A 20,744-nucleotide genomic window follows, 5' to 3' on the forward strand; every position below is an offset into this window, starting at 1 on the left:
TAACACAATTCAGTAAATTAAGACTAAAAACAAACTAGGTGTTTCATAGGAAAAATTCTGGTCTAAAATTATTAAGATAGTTAAACCTAGAGTTATTTTTTTCTTTCCAATTTATTACTTTGGACAAGACATTTGGGTCTACCTCCGCTTTAGTGTTCTCATCACTCTTCAGAAGCTGAGGATAAAACAACAGTTAAACTAAGTTAACTAACAGTTAAACATAGAACAAAAAAAAAACCCTATTGTTCTTCTATGCAGAAAATAATGATGGAGTTCCACCAGGATTCTGCTTTAACACAGGAGAGGAACTAGGCACTTATTGTAGCCTTTTAAAATGGTGAAACGGAAAGACAATCTCTAACTGTATAAGAAACAGAACTGAAGTGTAAAAAAATCATTAATGCTTTCAACTTAACTACCCCAGGGGGCAGCTAGGTGGCGCAGTGGATAAAGCACCAGCCCTGGATTCAGGAGTACCTGAGTTCAAATAAGGCCTCAGACACTTAACACTTACTAGCTGTGTGACCCTGGGCAAGTCACTTAACCCCAATTGCCTCACTAAAAAAAAAAAGAAAAGAAAAGAAAACAACTTAACTACCCCACGCTAATTGTGTTAGCACACACTAATCATAATTATTCTCTCTCATAGAACAGAAAGAATACAGTACAAGGAAAATTATATGTCCACATAACAAAGATTTGGGAAGCATCTGAAATGTAACTGATTGAGGGTATTGTTTTGATAACTGGTATTCTTTAGATATAATGTTCTAATGTCTACTTCCTCCAAGTTCCCAGAGTACTTGGTTTATAACTCTCTTAATCTGAAAAACACAAATAGCCACACTTAAAGAGAAATGTGAATGGCTTATCTCTCCTACTAGACTATAAGCTCCAAGAGGGAAGTCTGTATCTTACTGATCCTTTTATTTCTTACATGATGTTACCCAGTGGATGGCATATAGTAGATACTGAGTAAATGTTCTAAGACCAAAATGAAGGTGGGGAATGTTTCTAAATAGCCAATCACATTGTTTTCTATTTTCAGGGGAAATCACTCAGTGATGCTCAATTCAAAATAACCTTAATGTATAGGATCTGCACAACAGGTTCCCCCTTTAATACTTTTCTGTACCCTTTTGGGAAACTGTCTGTAAGCCATCAGTCAGGGGCCGTAAGTACCCTTCAACTTCAGGATACCCAGGCAGGATTGCACTGCTCTCTCCTAGCTCTGCTTGCCCGCCTCTTGTATTCAGATAAGAAAAGTGGAAGCATAGTTAACTATGTGTCTTCTCCCATATTCGAGGTGAATACTGACTGACTTAGGAAGACATAGGGTAAGAATCTGGGTGTCCAAGTACTTAAATTTTGTGGAAATTAAATATCATGAGGATAAAACCTGTACACCTTTGGAGAAGATAGTATTTTAAATTCCAATGATAATTTAAAGAACTATTTTATTCACTATTCATTTATAGTTGCTAATTATAATTTGCTGACCATCTATAAAGTGCCAAGACATAACAAATTTCCCCCCATTATTATTTTGGGTCTCTCCCCATCCAACTGGCCCCTACAATCTATCATATTAACATAATTCCCCTGCTCGGAAAGTTTTAATGGTTTAACTATTTCCCACTGAAACTGCTCACCAGAACAATGATCCTTCACAAACACCCTTCACAATCTTGCCCCCAATTTACCTTTTCAGCTATTATCTTCCCCTATTTTTCTTCATATACGCTAAACACTAGACAAACTGGACTATTTGTTTTCCTTTTTAAACACACTCAATGCTTCTCACCTTCACAAACTCTCCTCATGTCTTTCCTGTTTGAAATGTCTGGCAGAAATGCCAAGTCTTCTCTGAAGGTTTTCATGATATTCCTAAACAGAAATAATGTCTACTTCCTCCAAGCTCCCATAGTACTTGATTCATAATTCTCTCTTTTTTTAAAGTGAGGCAATTGGGGTTAAGTGACTTGCCCAGGGTCACACAGCTAGTAATTGTTAAGTGTCTGAGGCTGGATTCCTTCTGAATCCAGGTCCGGTGCTCTATCCACTGCGCAACCTAGCTGCCCCCATAACTCTCTTAAGGAGAAAAATGCAAATAGCCACACTTAAGGTGAAATGCGAATGGCTTATCTCTCCTACTAGACCATAAGCTTCATGAGGCAAATCTGTATCTTACCAATCTTTTTATTTCTTACATGATGTTACACAGTGGATGGTATATAGTAGGTACTGAGTAAATGTTTCTTCATGAACTCCATCTTTCCCATTTCCAAAATGCAACACAGCAGAAAAGTACTGAAACGTGAGGGCAATGTGTTATTGTAGGTAAGACTGTAGAACATGAAAGTCAAAAGAAGAGGGTTCAGATCCTACTTTTGACACACTAGCTGTGAAGCCTTGGACAAGTCATTCAATTTCTCTGAGTCTCAGTTTCCTTGTCTGTAAAAATAATGTAGGCATATGTAGCACCTATCTTAGAGGCCCATCACTGTGAGGCTCAAATGAAATAACATATATAGGGGGCAGCTAGATGGCGAAGTGGTAAAGCACCAGCCCTGGATTCAGGAGTACCCGAGTTCAAATCTGGCCTCAGACACTTGACACTTACTAGCTGTGTGACCTTGGGCAAGTCACTTAACCCTCGTTGCCCTGCAAAAAAAAAAAAGAAATAACATATGTAAAGCAGTTTGAAAATTAAAAATGCTATTTAAGTGGTAGTTATTATTTTTCTGAAGCATATGAAGGAATCTTTAAGTGGGAACAAAATATAAAAGAATGATGAAAATATTTCTCCTATACAGTCAACCCCAAAATAAAAAGGAAAGCAAGGTGATCTTAAAATGATATTCAGATACTAAATGTTAGTAACTGAAGTCCCTTATCAACTCACTGCCCTAAAAAACAAAACTAACAAACAAAAAATTAGGAATAGTTATCAATGACCCTGAAATAATAAAAATATGGGCAAGAGGCAAAGGAAATTTCCAGTCTATTCTAGTAGCCCATTTTAGGGACGTTAATCTCAGAAAAGAAGCAACATGGATTAAAAATAATGCTCTAGAGAGAAAAAAAAAGGTATTGTATAGTTATCTGTTTGGTAGAATTTTCTCAATTACTTGATGTAAATTGGCTCTTGAGTAGTTTTTTTGACTGACATCTAATGACTATGAAAACAATTATCCACAAATTTTTCAGATTTTTTTTTAAAAGAAGAACTTAATCCTAAGAATAATAGTTTCACTTTTAAAAAGTCCAAATGCTTCTATAAGAACTACCTGTTTTCACGTAGTTGTTTTGAAGTGAAGGAGCTCCAAGAGAAACATACTGATTATTTCTTAACAGATTTGTATTCCCTGATAAAGATGGTTGTGTTGATACAGGAACAAAGTTATTTGTTTTCGATCCCACTGGTGGGTGACTATATTGCCAGTTTGAAGATGGTGAGGGGTCAGGTCCATAAAGAAAGCTATCAGAAGATGCTGGTACAGCAGCTGGGGTTTGAGATGAAGGCGGTGGTGGCATTCGGGGAACAGGGGCAGTAGAATGCAAAGGTGCCACTGGATTAGGTTCCAAGGGGAGTCTATTGAGAGTCTGCCCAGGTCCCTGATAACTATTTAATGAAGAAACAGTCTGAGAAGCACTATAATTATACGGTCCAGAGGCTGGATTCAAAGTCTTTGCTGGTATCTGATGAGGGTAAGATCCTGGAAATGGAGAATTGTATCCTTGGCTCACTGAAACTTGTGACTGCATCAATGGGTTTTGCACAGGACCTTTGGAGAAGAAGAAAAAAAAATCAAACAATACATTTGTGCAAAAAGATCGTTTTCATGTTTTGATCAAGCTATTTTATACAAATAACACAAACTTCAATACAAAATAACTTTGATATCCCTAAAATCTAAACATTCATATACCGAATATTATAAAGACTTTAAAAGTATTTTTAAACTCAGAATAAAAATGTTTATTTCCGTTTGGAAGTAGGCATTAGTCTTATTGCCCTTGAAACTTCATCTCTCCATTATAATGAGGGTATTCCTGTCAGGCTTCTACAACTCTGATCTACAATTCAAGAACTGAAGAAAAGATAATCTCAGATAGTTTTTTAGCCTATAATTGGAATTACAAAAGGTAAAAATTCACTACCTCTTAGATTACATAGTTATAGAACTGTGATGTTTAAATACAACAAGGTTTTTTGATTATGAAATGTTATTTGGGTTGCTCAAAGGTGTTTTTTTTTTTTTGTTTTTTTACTTTCTTGGTTTGAGCCCATTATCTAAATAGAAGTGGTTAATGGATAATGGATCACCATAAACAATTTGTGCACTAATGAATATCTTTCTCACAAAAAACAAACAAATCATCAACACCCAAAAGAGTAACTGATTTAACACACAAGTCTAACAAGCTTGGAAATTTGGCTCCTAAAGCCACAGAAGATTAGAAGTAAATTAGTAAGGGAAGAAAAAAGGGAATTTATGTAGCATTGAAGGCTGATACAATGAATTACAAAAGAACTTCATCATGAACAACTAGAACTGCAAAAAATACAATCAGTCTTAAATTTTCTTTGCAAATCCGGAATGCTGAACTAAATTGTTTTTCTCTACTCTTTAAGTGCTTTTTTTGGGTATAGGAATGGGATTTTTTCTAATGGGTTACAATATTAAATACTACAGTTAAGTGGCAGATAGGTGGTACAGTGGATAGCTGTAACAATAGGCCTAGAACCGGGAAGATATAAATTCAAATTTGGCCTCAGGAATTTGCTAGTTGTGTATCCCTGGGCAAGTCACTTAACTTTTTGCCTCAGTTTCCTCAGTTGTAAAATGTGAATAATTATAGCACCTACCTCACAGGGTTGATGTGAAGGTCAAATGAGACATTTTAAAAATGCTTTACAAAACTTAAAATACTACATAAACGCTAGTTACTGTTATAATCCATATAATCATTATTAATTCACATTTTTGCAGTAGTCTTTCTGTGTATCAGTCACAACAGTGCCAACTTCAGTTCCTCTATATCTTCACTTCAAGTAAAAAGGATTAGGTTTTTTAGTAACAATTTTAATGACAAAATTACCACATACATAATATTTCCTCTGAAAGCATTTTAAACAATCACAAGGATGTAAAAATGGAAACCAAATGTCTTCCAGAGGACAATCTTTTGGCATATTTATGCTTAAAATACAAATAAGAAATGATCTAAAAGAAGAAAATAATATATGTTAAAATGCAAAATATAAGGTGATTTCAAGAAACTAGTAATAAATCCATAAAGTGTGAAGGTAGAAAGTAATACTATAGAAAGGAAAATTAAACAAAGAAAGTCAATAAAGCAGGAAGATGAGTAAGGAACAAGGGATACAGATTTCTGAATAAAAGTTGGAATTTAAGAATAAATAATTGTTGGCAATTTTGAAAATAAGGATGATGGTGCCATCAATAGGACACATTAAGACATTTAGATTGAATAAAAGCACAAGACATTCACAGTACTAATTACCAGCACAATATGCAAGTCAATTTTTATTCATTTTTGTGTTTTGATTCTAATTACTTTCAATTCTTATAAATGATCCTCAGAATGTTGAAATAAGCACTCTACACTTTAACACAAGTAAAGCTATATTTAGATTGTTAGAGTAGCTGCTTTACTATTGACAAAGAATTCATTGGCTGACAAAAAAAAAAAAGGAAAAAAACACAACAAATTTGCGAGAATTAAGACCTAAAATCAAATGAAAAAATTATAAGTTGATCAAAATTTAGATAATCAACTCATACTTTATTCAATTATACTAAAAAGGATTCTCCGTATTAATGGCACAGACATGTCCTAACAGCTCTCATCAATTTGTTCAATAAAGTAGCTGTTTAATGGCATTCAACAGTGTTTGACTCTAACTACAAACTGGCCAAAGACAGCTTAAGAAGTCTTAAAGTTAGAATTTGAAAGGTATATATGCATATAGCAATTTACTCTAATAAAACCTTTCTAGACAACCTATGAATAACCTCACCCTTGTGATTCATAAACTATATGGGTTTTGTTGTTGTTTTTAAAGTAAGGCAGGCTGCTGTAGTAGAAAGGACAATGGGGGCAGCTAGGTGGCGCAGTGGATAAAGCACTGGCCCTGGATTCAGGAGTACCTGAGTTCAAATCCGGCCTCAGACACTTAACACTTACTAGCTGTGTGACCCTGGGCAAGTCACTTAACCCCAATTGCCTCACCAAAAAAAAAAAAAAAAAAAAAGGACAATGGCCTGGGAGTCCCTTGTCCCAAGTCTGAGATTTACTAGTTGTGTGCCCTAATTAAGTCACTGACACCTCAGCTTCCTCTCTCTACCTTCAAGGTATCCATACCATTTACCTCACTATAAAGCACCACACATGTATATACATATAATATGTAACTCAACTGAATTATATTCCATTTGAAGTATGGAGTTTTCAGTGTCATTCTTGGCCAGCAAATATTTAGGACTTGGAAGTGAATATAACTGACATCAGAAACACCTTTCCTGCGAGGAAGTTAGAAACCTCTTTACTCTCAAAAGAAATTATCATCTTCATGGTCAAAGAGAGTTAGATGCCTAAGTGAGCCAATATATTTCAATCAGAATCTCATGGAAGTTCATACTTTTAAATAATACTGTGGAGACTTAGGCACAATAGAAGGCTTTCAAGATGAATATAAACTAAAGCTAAAAAACCGAAGAGGGCATTTATCTATTATAGTTCAATATATGCATGCAAAGTTCATACAAATAGCTCCAATTCTGTCATAACACTTAAAAATCATTTTGAAATATTACGATTATAGTTTTATATTTTTTAAGTTTACAAATGCACTAATAGATATTTGCTTCTTGTATCACTGTAATTGTAATTAGAGGTTATAAGGAAAGATAACAAGCTTTTCTATACATTGTGAATGAAACCTGAGATACTTAGAGCAAGTGCCTTTAAATTATTCCAACTTTACTTATGCAAGTTGTTAAATAGCCTAGTGATAAAAATCAGTTTACATAATTTTCCCCCCTTAGTTTAATGGAATGAACATATTGTTCAGTTTAGCTCAAGATGCCGCAGCCTTTTCTTTTACTTATTCTTGCTTCTGCCCACATACTACCCTACACACAAAAGGACAATTTGTTTCTGTGGTAAATGTCATTGTATCACTTAAAGTATATAACAAATTGTACATTATTACAAAATATATTACAAATCATGACAAAATCATAATTTAAATTTATCAACATTTTAAATACTGTAAGTGAATTCCTCTTCAAATGCCACCTTACAATACTAAATTCCCCTTTAATCAAAGAGATGATGCAAGGTCCAGAAAGCAACATACTAAATATATTAAATTCTTTTCAAACAACATGTTAAACAGTTCAAATCCCAATCAATGATCAACTGGTATGTTAGAAAGGAACTACCAATTAACTTCTTCTCAAGTACACTGAACTTAGTAAGTCACATTTTAAGTCAATTTTGGGAGTCCAAGACAAGCTATAAAATGACACGACCCTCCCATTCCAAATGGCAAACCTATCAAACTTATGGTGTCACATATCTACTTCAGGCAGAAGGGTCAGGGATTTGATTGTAACTATTCTCCAGCCTGTTACTAGGAACTCTCCTGAAACTAACAAGGAGCCTTTAAAAAGTCTTTCAACCTCTCTACCTTGTTTAAAAGTTAAGCAGTGTGTGAGGAAAGGATTCTCTACCTCTCAGAGTTCTTATCTTCCTTCGATGTTGATTTCCCTAGCTACTTAGGGCTCTCTCCTGCCTCAAAATTCCTTGCACTTACTAATATATTTAAATACTGTTATTTTCTCAGTAAAACTAATCCATCAGCAAGTACTCAGCACTCCAGGCACTATGCTCTGGGGATACAATTACCAATGGGGTAGGCAATGAGAGAGAGAGAGAGAGAGAGAGAGAGAGAGAGAGAGAGAGAGAGAGAGAGAGAGAGAGAGAGAGAGAGAGAGATTGAGAAGATATAGATGATAAAGTTAAATCAAGAAAATACAACTATAAATCAAGTTGTTAAATACAAGGTAGTCTGGAAGGGGAGGACACTAGCGATTGGGAAGTGAGGATAAGGGAGCTTTAAGCACTAAGGTGATTTTAGGATCTGTGAAAGATGGTGGTGCTTAGGTGCATTCCAGGCAAAGGGGATGGCAACTCCAACCTCCAAAGGCCATGGAGTTTCCCCCTAGAAGAAGAGACAGAAGTGCAGTTGGGACTGGATCTAGCCGGAAAGATAGACTGAGGCCAGGTTATGTAAGATTTAAAAGATAAGCAGAGGGATTTATATTTGATCCTAGAGGCAATAGGAAGCCAATGGGATTGATTGATTATGGGAGTCTCGTGGGCAGATCCGCCCTTATGAAAAATTTACTTTGACACCAATGTGCAGGATAGACTGGTGTGAGGAGAGACTTAAGGCAGGTTGACCAATTAGAATCTGTTGCAATCATCTAGGCAAGGGGTAATACAAAGAAAGCCTGAACTATGGTGATATGTGAGTGAGAAAAACATATATAAAAGACTTTATGGGGATAAAAATGGCAAGATTTGGCATTGTCAGTGCCAAACTACCTTCCAATTACCCAAGTTCATAAACTCGGTATTATCCTGGACTCCTCACTCTCCTGGTTAACAGTGCCAAATACAGCAAATCGGTTCAGAAGGTTTAGAACAGAGAAAAGACCTTCAGATTTGGCAATTAAGAAAACATTGGGAACTTTTGAGTGAGTAGTTTCAGAATGTAAGCTACTGGACACCCCCCCCCCCCGCCCATTTTAGTCTACGTATCCCCCAGTGCCCTGCGGCATAGTGACTAGAGAGGTAGTCACAAAATCAAAGAGATTTTGGGTTCAGTGAGAAACTCCCTTCCCCCAAGTGCCTTGACCTCTCGGTGCCCTAGGCAACTACGACAAAGTTGCTCATCTTCATGGATAAACATAAAGTTAAACATAAAGATGAAGTACCTGGTATCAATAGGTATCTAGATCCTCCTCTACCTCAGAAACATAACAACCCCAAAGCCTAACAGTGCCTTAGAGATAGCAGGCACTTAAGTATTTGTTTAACAACTAACCCCCCCGCCCCCGAACTTAAGTATACAATCGACAACTTAAAACCTTTCTTAGCCTCAGTTTCCTCTTCCAAAACGATCTCAAAAGTTTCTTCCAACTCTAAATCCAATAATACTATTTAATTCTAGACTGGTCCTTAAAAGTAGAACAAACAAGGTATGTCCTTGCTATCTCCTCGACTATTATCCAATGCGTTTCCTAAAGAACACCTACAGTGGTCAGAGTAAGCAGAAAAGCAGATTTTAACTCAAACGTTTCACTCCGAGTAAGTCTGCATTCTACGGGGGAATAGCACACGTCCACAATCTGGGTAATCTGAGGAAAGCGCTAACAAATGGGGTGGGGGGTCGGAATCAGAGAAGGCTTCCCGGAGCTGGTGTCCATGGAGCTTGACAAGGCTTTAAGTAAGGATTCCGAGACTCGCCCTAGACAGGGCGCATTCCGGGCTTAGGTAAAGGGTAGGGATGGGGGTGGGGTGGGCTGGGGGGTGCTTCTCGGAATGGAAGGGGGCGGGAGAGGGAATGCCTGCCCCGGGACTATAACTAGGAGCTTTTTGGGGTAGTGTGGTGGAGAGGCAGGGCTGGAATCCCCGGCTTCCTCACTTGGAGCTGTGTAGCCGCGGGTGAAGTTCTCAGAAACCTCAGTTCCCTCCTTTTAAAATGACGGCTCCGAAATCCCTCAGGGTCCAGATCTCTGCAGTGGCCGGGACTTTTCGGTGTCAGTCGCCTGGCGGGGTGGGGACCTTGACAAGAAAAACCCCACAATCTGGGGCAGCCGGCGGGGCGCCCGGGCCGGGGGCACGGGCAGAAGTAGGCGGCCCCCTCCCGGGCCGCGCGTCCTCCGTTCTCCCCAGGCCGGCCGAGGCACTCACCGTTGCTGTAGGACGGCCCCACGGCGGAGACGGCTCCATTCTGCGCCGGAGAACTGGCGCCGAGCCTCCCCGGCTGGGCCATGGCGACCGCGCGAGCTGCTCCAGTCGGGCCGGGCCGAGCCGTCCCGGAGGGCCCGGAGGTGAAGGTCCGTGAGCGAACGGGCGGACGGTGGCGGCGTCTTCAGTCTCTCGTCATGCGGCCCACAGCCTCCCGGCCCTGGAGCCAGCGCTGCCGGAGAGGGGAGCGGGGTTGGGGGACTGGGGGAGGACTAGGGGGAGGGAGGGGGACGGAAAAGTAGAGGAAGAGGAGGCGGGGAGGGGGACCCGGGAGAAGGGACGCCCTCGCCGGAAGTGCCTGTCAGCCGCCTGGCCGCGCAGGCGCACGACGTACACGTGGCACTTCCTCCTAGTGGGCTGGAACCAGAGAGGGGAGGCGCCTGAGGCTTCTTCACCGACCTCTCCTGCCTCGCCCTATCCGCTGTGCGTCACGCGTGGATCAGGAGGCGGGGTGAGAGAGAACTCTGCCCGCCACGTCACGGAGCCAAGCCCTCTGCCAACTCATCTAGTTGTACTGGGGAGGGAATTTATCTGGCACTTGCTCTCCGTGTGGTTCATTTCCCTTCCGGTAAGGCTTAGAGATCTGGAATTGGACAGGGCATCCGAAGCCGTTGAGCCCAACCCACTTTACAGTGAGGGAAACCGAGACCCATGCCAGCTTGCTTGCATTTCTGGCACTTTGGAGAGTCGGGGAGTGGAGAGAGCCCAGCCACGTTCATATGACAGGGACCGATAGTGAGATTGACTCTTCGCCGCTGCCTCTCCTCCCCCTCCACTTAAGAGTTCTTTTCACTTCGAATGATGTTAGATTGGTTTTAGCACTGGTTTTGTGCCTCGTGTTTGTAAAGTGCTTTGAAATCTTTGTATGAATAGCATTCCAGAAATGGATTTTATATTTTGTTTCTAAGCCTAGTATAACGTCTGACCTCTTAGAACGGCTGTTGGGTCTGCTGCAGCTGCACAGGGGATGTAGATATTGAGATATCCAAGGGATGTTTCTGCTCCAGACCCGGACATATAACTTGGGCCAGGTTCGGAGCTGAGGGGGCCTGCTTTTAATGAAAAAGGCTAGACCTCTCTGTTCTTATGTGCTTTGCATCCTTAACCCTAACCCAGTTCCCCTGGACAATTTTTATTATTGGCTCACATCTAGATCACCCATAAAAGGACACAATTTTTTAAAAAGTACCCGATATATATTATTAATTAGGGATAGGGCAGTTAATTTAAAAGGTATGCTACACAGGATACTCACAAGGTTATGTTTAACAAAAAGAAACTTAAAACAGGATGTAATTACAGAAGTAGTGTAAATATTTTCTGTGACGCAAATACTTAAACCTCTATGAGAACATAAAGCAGTTTGTAGGACAACTAATTAGGCATTTTACATATCCCTTGGCATTACACTATATAATCCATTTCTGGTACATATCTGGTCTATGCTTGAACCAATCTTCTTGTTAGTGGTTGTATTCACTAATGAAGATTTCCCTGCTACCAGGTTACTGTCACAACCACAAGTTCTCACTGGAACCTCTAGAACTCACAAGGTTGCATCTAAGCCAGAACACATCCATTTGGAAAATCGCATTTGGTCACCCACTTAGGAAAGAAAATAGTGGGTAAAGCCTGTAGAACCCAGGTCCAAATTCATTTAGTTAAGTTTATGTTCCTCATAGAAGCTTGTGGAAGGATGTGGAGAAATACACCCCCCCGCCAATGTACAGGAGAGCCAAAGGAAAAGAGCAAACTACTTGCTAAAAGGAAGAGATGCAACTAAGACCCCAAACAGGAAGCTTTTTGTTCTTTGAACTCAGGTAGCCCCTACCCTACACTAAACTGAAAAATCCATTCAGGAATGGGCCACCACATGGCCAGATGTTGTTATTGTTCAGTTGTGTCCAACTCTTTGCGACCTCATAGACCATAGCACACCAGACCCTTCTATCCTTCACTGTTTCCCAAGTCTGTTCAAGCTCATGTTCCTTGACACTTTTTATCCATCTCATCCTCTGCCATCCTCTTTTCCATTTGCCTTCAATCTTTCCCAACATGAGGGTCTTTTCCAGCGAGTCCTGTCTTCTCATTATGTTGGCAAAGTATTTAAGCTTCAGCTTCAGTATTTGACCTTCCAGTGAATAGTCTGAATAAATGTCTTTTAAGTATTGACTGATTTGATCTCCTTGTTGTTCAATGAGAAGACCCAAAGTCTTCTCTAGCACCATAATTCAAAAGCATCAATTCTGCTTCACTCAGCTTTCCTTATAGTCCAATTCTCAAAGCCATATGTTGCTACTGGAATAATCATAGCTTTGACTATGTAGACCTTTGTCGGCAAGGTGATGTCTCTGCTTTTTAGTATGCTGTCCAGATTTGCCATAGCTTTCCTTCCAAGAAGCAAGCATCTAATTTCATGGCTGCTGTTGCTGTCTGCAAGTGATCTTTGAGCCCAAGAAAATCTGACACTGCTTCCATTTCTTCTCCCTTTATTTTCCAGGAAGTGATGGGACCAGTTGCCAAGATCTTAGGTTTTTTTTCATGTTAAGCTTCAAGCCAACTTTTACATTCTCCTTTTTCACTCTCAAGAGGCTTCTTAATTCTTCTTTACTTTCTGCCATCAGTATTATCTTCTGCATATTTAAGATTGTTGATATTCCTTATGACAACTTTAATTCTGACTTTTGATTTGTCCAGACTGGAATTTCGCATCATGTACTCTACATAGAAGTTAAATAAATAAGGTGAACATATACATCCTTGTCCTATTCCTTTTCCGATCTTAAACCAATCTGTTGTTCCATGTTCAGTTCTAATTGTTGCTTCTTGACCTACAGACAGATTCCTCAGGAGACAATGACTGGGTATTCCCATCTTTGTGAGGACTTGCCACATCTTGTTGTGACCCACAGTTAAAGGTTTGAAGTGTAGTCTATGGAGAAGAAGTAGATGTTTTTCTGGAACTCTCTTGCTTTCTCCACGATCCAGCAAATCTTTGCAGTTTGGTGTCTACTTCCTCTACCTCTCAAAAACTAGACTACACTTTTGGTACTTTCAGTCCATGTACTGCTGAAGCCTGGCTTGTAGAATTTTAAGCACAGCCTTGCTGATGTGTAAAATGAGTGCAATTGTTCAGTGATTTTAACATTCTTTAGTATTGCTTTTCCTTAGGATTGAGACATAAACTGATCTTTTCCAATCCAGTGGCCACTGTTGAGCTTTCCTGATTTGCTGGCACAATGATTGTAGCACTTTAGCAGCAACATCTTTTAGGATTTTAAATAGCTCATCTAGAATTCCATCACCGCCACATGGCCAGCAACAGGTCCTAAAGCACCCGCAATTATTGAAACCAAGAATTGGGAATAGAGCCAAGATGCCAGAGCAAAGGCAGGAACTTGCCTGAGCTCTCCCAAATTTCCTTTCAAACAACATTAAAATAATGCCTCAAAATGAATTCTAGAGTGGCAGAGCCAACAAAAGGATGGTGTAAAAGAATTTTCCAGTTCAAGACAACTTAGAAGGTTGGCAGAAAGGGCCTGTCTCACTGGGATGTGGAGAGCAGTCCAGCTCAGTCACCCCAGCAAGCTAGCACAGGCCTTGAAGTTAGCTGAATCAACACTGGCAGTAGCAGTTTCTGGAGCTCTCAGCCCAGAGTTGGTGTGTGTGTGTGGGGGGGGGCAGGGGGGTGTCAGAAAACTGGTGAAAAGGAGATGACGGGGACATTTGCTGGCACTGGGTACAGGACTTTGTTGCATTGCTGATGTGTGATTCTGGGTCACAATTCCAGGATGAGGAGAAGGACTACCAGGAGCAGGGACTCTGGTCACAGTTACAGGGTAGAAAGGAATGCTTGTGATCACTCACAGACCAGAGCAAAGACCAGGAGATGATTGACCATACCTCTCTTTAGATCATACTAACTGGAAAAACTAAAACTTATAGAACCTTCCGAACTACCTCTGAACACAACAACAGAAAAAGAAGTCATTACATTCTATTTGGTCCATTCTAATTTTCAGGAGTTTGTTGCACCTCTTGTTCTAAGCTATTAATTCTCTTTCCAAATTCTTTCTTCCCTAGCTCTCATTTCCCCCCTTTTGTCCCACTCATTTACAGAAAATATTTAAAAACTAACTTTTTGTATTCTTGTTTCTTCTTTTCCAGAAATTTTAGTTGAGTTTGTGCCCAAGTTGTGGTTTCCCTTGAGGTTTTTCTTGTAGATGTTTTGGAGTCATTCTTTTCTAGGTTTGTGTTTTGAACATCTCTGTCACCAAAATGGCTTATGGTGGGATTTTTGTGTGTGTGCTTATTCTTCTAATGTATTTTCTGATTTCAGATTTTATGTTAGAACTGGGCTCTGCAGCACTACTAGAGGGAAAAATCAGTGCTGATCCTGCTCCTGCTTTCTTGTGGGTATTGAGTGTGGGGACTTTTATAAGTTTTCAGTGACCAGTTTGGGTCTGAGCAAGAGTTACACTTTGGTTAGACTCAGCCACTATTAGTCATTTAGAAAGCTCTATTGACTCTGAGTGACAGAACCTAGACTTATTACCCTTTGTTCTGAGATCCCTACAATTCTACTGCAGCTTCAAACTAGGCTAGAAGCTAGAATTGAGAATGCCCTCAGGTCCAAATAAGACTACTGCTGCTTGCTTCTAAACTTGTTCCTCTCAGTACCAGCCCAGGACCCAAGACCACGCCTTTCTTTGGAACGCCATTATTGGGTACAGGTCTTCCCAGTCTGCCCTAGATTTGTCACCTGGAACTTGGTAGTGGCAGACAAATCTGCTACTTGACATCTGTTCTAGCACCCTTCACAGGTTTAGGCTCTTCTGTGCTGATTCTAGGATCTCGTCTTACCCCAGGATACAGCTTCTTCCTATAGTGGAGTGGTTTGGTTGACTTGCTCCTTGCCAGAGCCCAACCCCATAGATCTCTTTGTCTGATTCTCATTTCTGGAAATGTCTGGATTTCCCAATCCAGATTCAACCCGATATATTTTCTAAATCTGTTTGGAGGAGGGTTGGTTTTTTTTTTTTTGGTGGGGGTGGAGAGGGTGAATCTGATTGATTAGTTAATGCCTGGTATCTTTTTGCATTGCTATAATTTCTCTAATCGTCCTCATTTCTGATACCACTAATGTAATATCTAAAGTTTAATTGCAAATAGTACTCTATATAGCTATCCAGAGAGTGAAACATCAAGTCTTCTTGTACAATAGTTTAAGGCCAGAGGTGAAAAATCTCTCAGATGAAACTGCACAAAGAAATCAGGCAACAAAATAGCTAAATTTTTATTTAGATGAGAAAACGTGTACTTTATGAACAGTTTGTCTGCTTCACTTTGATCTCTTACCTGCCAAAAGACCTTATATCTTAGAAAGGAAGTACTTCTGCAAACTCTTATTCAAGGAACTGAAACTGACATTCAATATGAAAGATTCATTTGTTACTGAACTGCTGCTTAAGACAACATGTGACTCATGGAACTATGTTGAAAGATAGAAAATATTGCTAATTTCTCAATTCTATTCTTCTGTCCAGTCAAAAGCATGGTTTTTACCTGTGTGCGTGGGTTTCCTCCAAATTTTAATTTTGCTTTGTTGTGAGAAATTATTAAAAACCTAAAGCAAAAACAAATTTGAAAATAAAACAATACTTATTTTCTTAATATATATGTAGTGGGTGTGTGATACAAAGATACACTTTATATGTGGCAAGATAGATATATGATCTGAGATTTCCAAGGTGAAATTTCTACCTTTGCAGAGAATGGACTACCAGTTGCTAAGTGAGGGAAGGCCTGGCAGGATCCAGTACTATTGTGACTCACCCATCTTTGGTTTCCAAACTAGAATTATTTCTAAATATCACATATCAAATAATTGTAGTCTAAGAATTACTAGGTATTAAGAGTAAAAGGTACTTTCTTCATCACTCTCAAGGAGAGGGTAACAGCTTGCAATCTCCATCAAAAGGTTGGTTACATAAAAGACACATCATGAGTAGCTAGTAAACCTCTTTATCAAAGTAAGCAGTAAACAAGATTGGGGAAGTTATACAGATTAGAATAGACCAAAAAATAAACAAAAGCAAATGAGCTCTTCAGTTTGGGAGGGAGATTAAATCCCAGCTCAAATAAATATTCTGAGAGGGGTTGAGGGAGTTCTCTCTTAACAATCTCTAGGGTTACAAGCTATGGGAATCAAGGTAATTTAGTACGGGCTGGCTTCGCCACATTTCTATGGCTTCTGAATCGGCCATTCAGAAGTTCTTTCTTGCCTATCTCCAATGCCTTTTCTGAAGTTCCGTCCCTTGCACAGGTGTTGTCAGTTTAGCAGTCTCTCAGTTAATCAGGAGTCACATATCTTTCTGCATTTGCATCATCACAGAACAGTCCCTCAGAAAAACTACCCCAGCCTTCCATACAAGTGAGGGTTACATTCTAAAGGTCTCCACAGCTAATGCTTTCCAAGTACCTACCATTATGTACTTAGTTAACACTTGGTAAGACACTGTTTGTATGACTGAATTAAAAATTCTCCACATGTAGTTGGTACTTAAGAATTTTAGCCAATTCATTAATGTGGGGACCAGAGAGCCCCAGAAATTTCCACAGTGGGTGACAGACAGTCAGCAAGACACTTTTAAATTAGACTCTTCCATCTTCTCTAGGACAGAAAGAAGACAGGGAAATAGTGCTGCCTCCAGCTATGTATAGGCTGGTATACAGGATTGGGTCAGCTGAGTTTCCATGAGACAGACAGAAATTGATGGTATTGTTACTGTGGTGGCTACTAGTACTATTACAACTGCAACCTGACACTAAAGTGGATAGAGGCTGAGCTTTCTGGGGACCAGCAGTGTTCTAGGTCTCAGAAGAGATGGAGACTGGAGTCACATAGAGGAAGGATCTCCAATTCTTACACCATTAACTCTTGAGACTCCCCTTGGGTTAGTGAGCTGGAGAATGAACCGATTGCTCTTCCTCATGCTTTCTTATAAACTATTCATGATCCAGACATGAAGTCCTGAAAACATGTACCCTATTTTTCTTATTCCTTTCCAGAACCACAAGTTTGAATGGTTCAATAATAATTTGTGCCCCCAAAGATTGAGGAAAAGCAAGGAATTCAGCAAGAATTAATTAGGTGCCTACTATGTGCCAGGCTAGGCACTTTACAAATATTATCTTGTTTGATCTTCACAAAACACAACTAGGTAGGTGATATTACTATCTCCATTTTACAAATGAGGAAACTAATACAAATAGAGGTTAAATGACTTGTCCAGGATCACATAACTAGTAAATGTCTGAGGCTGTATCTGAATTTAGGTCTTCTTAACTCCAAGCCCAGCACACTATCCGCTGTGCTACCTAAAAGCCATGGGGACATATACAAAATGTCTTGAAGCAAGTAGTTCCATATGTGGGCATGATCTTTTTCCTTTCATATTTGCTGATATTTAGTAAAATATACAGTCAGTTTCATTACTGCTTAGATTACTCAAGGATTACAATCTATGTGCAAAAACTAGCTAATCAGAATGCAGTATTCCCACCCCTCTTCCTTGTATGGGAATAACTCAGGAGTGCACCTCATACTTCCTTATATGGACACAACTCTGGAGTGGACCTTATTGAGACCAGGGCTCCTTGAACCATGTGATTGTGTTAACCTGAGGAGGAGGAGGGGATCTGAGACCTTTGTCCTACAGACAGGTCAGGAGGAGTATGACTGACTGTTATATCCACATTGAGAAGAGCCAACTACCCATTTTCTCACAATCTCTCCTCTTTATTTTTGACTATTTGGCTCCTCTCATTCCATTTATTGAATATCTCCTTTGCCTTTTGGTATGCTATCTAGGCAGATTAGAGCATCAGATGACCCTTTTTGCCCCTCTGGGCTGTGTTTCTTTCTTGATTTAGACTCAGATTTGGAGAAATGCTCAGATGCCATGGTAAAGGGGGTGGCCAGCCACACCAGCCCACAAGTCCTACTCCAGTTAGGGGGTAAAATTGGTCTTCTACCACAGTACCACCATAGGTCAGCTTGGGGGAGGATCAGGGATGAAAAATCTACCTAGTTGTTCTTGGTTACTTCCCATGTTTGGACACAACTCATATTACCCAAGACCAGAAAAGCTCTCACCCATCTGGAGAGACAGGAGGGATGGTTTCCTGGGACTCCAACAAAAGTGGGTATGATCGGGGGCAGCTAGATGGCGCAGTGGTTAAAGCACCAGCCCTGGATTCAGGAGTACTTGAGTTCAAATCCGGCCTCAGACACTTGACACTTACTAGCTGTGTGACCCTGGGCAAGTCACTTAACCCTCATTGCCCCCCCCACACACACACACAAAAAGTGGGTATGATCTTTTCTGCTGTCCTTTTTATTATAGGGAAGAGTAGCTCCAAATTCCTGCAACTCCCACCCTTTGCCAACCTGTTCTGGTATATACTTGAAGGAGACACCGGAACTCCTCCAGGCTAAAATGTGGACTTAGAGTATGGGCAGCTGGTCTTCCCAAAGTGCTGACCCATTCTATCCGAGCATCTGAATCTCCAAATCCAGTTTGTCTCCACTGTCTGTCTCACATCTTTAACTTCACTGGCCTGTAATTCAGGAGTTTCAGGGTTTCCTAATTTCCCTTCTGAACTTGGAGAGGTTATTTCTGGAGTCTTAAAAGGATAGGGGGTTGTAGAATCCATGGGATTTTCAAAGGATATTCCTATTCTTCCTATGGGATCAGTTCCTCCTTTAGATGCCCATATACCAAATCCTTTTTGCTCCTCCACTACTTGTTTGCCTGAGCAGCTCCCACTACACCAAAATGTTACCTCCCTTCCCCCCTTTTTGTACCAGGCTTGGTACATTGTACATTGAAGTCTTTTTAAACTTCACCCTCGGTCCATCAGATTCCTTATTCACAGTCCACTGCTCATGTTTTAGCTCTGGTTTTTCTTCTGGAAAAGGTGCCCCTTTTACTTGAGAGTAGTGAGTCCAGTTTCGCTCCTCAATGTCAGTGAAAAGTAACACCAGGAACGGCCCTTCCCAATCAGGTTCCAACTTGTTGCTCTTCCAGGCTCTTATCAATACCCAGTCTCCAGGCTTAAATTGGTGAGCTGGAAACTCGAGAGGAGTCTGGGCCAGAAGTCCCTTCTGTCAGAGTAAAGAAACAGAGGCAGAGAGGGCAGAAATATATTCTCTGAGAAACATGCTTTTCATTTCTATTATGGGGAACTTTTTCCCTTCCCAAGTAAGGATATCCAAATCTTCTTGATTTGGGGGATTTTTACTATTCACATATACATTTAAGGCTTGGGATACCTGATTTTCATTAGACCCAAATTTAGGCCAAAGAACTGAACCTCTCTTGAGGGGAACCCCAGACCATATTAGGCAACAATATTTTATCATTTTCTTCTTGCATTTTTCTCTATACCTCTCAGGTTTATCGCAGATTTCTAATTTGTCTTCCAAAGGGCTGTCTTTGGGAATTTTGGGGAGGTGTACTTTCTTCCTTTTCTGTATCACTAGACGTGGCATTCCTCATCTTTAATGAACCGTTTGAATTCTTGGGAACCACCCCCTCCTGGCACACTTTTTGGCATATCCTGGAACATTGCTTGGCACACCCGGTGCCTATGGACTCTAACCACCTGGCACCCTGGTTGGCATGCCTGGCGCCTACAGACTCTAACCGCCTGGCATGCCTGGCACCTACGGACTCAAACCGCCTGGTACCTTGGCACGCCCAAAACCAAGAAAGAGAATCCAGGAACCCCAGGATCCTGCTTCAGGAGTGAAAATCTGTTCCGGTGAGAGATGCCACGAATGCCCCATGCTGTTCAAAGCTTTATCTAACAAATTATTTAACATAACATAACAAATCTTGCATCACTGCTCTGATTTTTTCTCTTGTAACAGGATTAATGCAGAAATAGGATTAATGTTATTATGTGTATATATCTATATATCTATTGTGGTAAAATATGAAAGTTTTTAACAGTCGGTTAGGATAAGTGAAAGACGCCAGTTTTTCAAGGACCACCCTTTTGGGGAGGAGATGAACAGTCTGCCTGCTGCGCATGTCAGACTGCCTGCCAGGTACAGTGCGCCTGCTGCGCATGTCAGACTGCCTGCCGGGTTTTTTTGACTTCCGGGGTGGAGAGAACGGGAGTAGCCTTTTTTGCCGGCTTGGCGGGACTCCGGGCGGCGCGGCACAGACGGTCTGACTCACTCCAAAGGTGGCCTAAATCGGTTTGGTGAGTTTTTATAAGGAATATAGACAGCCTAGATTTAAGACGATTTGTACTGTATTTCTGTTTTCCTATCCTTCTAATCAACAACACCTTATATACAATAAAGGCTCTATCTAGAAAACCAGAAGCTTCTTCCATTTACTAGTCTGGGAGATGAATTAAGGGAAGGGTTAAGTAGGGGAGATTTATGATCTAATATCCAATTTTAAATCTCACAGTTTGGCGACCCCGAAGGGACCTTAAGGACCCTCCCACCCTCCCTAGTTTGGCCATAAACCGGCTAATTCGGTGGATTTTCCAAATACCCCCCCCCCCCCCGCGGACTTTCCCTTTGTCTAATCTCCCTTAAAGACTTTAAGCCTCTAAAAGTCTTGCTTTAAACAGAAAAGCCAGCCCAGTTT

General features: G+C 40.5%; 1 protein-coding gene across 1 annotated transcript in view; it reads right to left on the reverse strand.

Annotated features, from left to right (window-relative positions):
* The window catches only part of SEC24A (SEC24 homolog A, COPII coat complex component), a 65,153-nt gene extending 54,842 nt beyond the window's left edge, over positions 1 to 10,311 (reverse strand). Inside the window, exons 1-2 of the mRNA XM_043983986.1 lie at positions 10,015 to 10,311; positions 3,291 to 3,788 (exon numbers count right to left, since the gene is read on the reverse strand). Of these exons, the coding sequence (XP_043839921.1) occupies positions 3,291 to 3,788; positions 10,015 to 10,096 (580 nt within the window). The 5' untranslated portion in view covers positions 10,097 to 10,311. The remainder of the gene's footprint in view (positions 1 to 3,290; positions 3,789 to 10,014) is intronic.
* Positions 10,312 to 20,744: the final 10,433 nt, after the last annotated feature.

This window comes from Dromiciops gliroides, chromosome 2 (genome assembly GCF_019393635.1).
Source record: "Dromiciops gliroides isolate mDroGli1 chromosome 2, mDroGli1.pri, whole genome shotgun sequence".
NCBI classification, from domain to species: domain Eukaryota; kingdom Metazoa; phylum Chordata; class Mammalia; order Microbiotheria; family Microbiotheriidae; genus Dromiciops; species Dromiciops gliroides.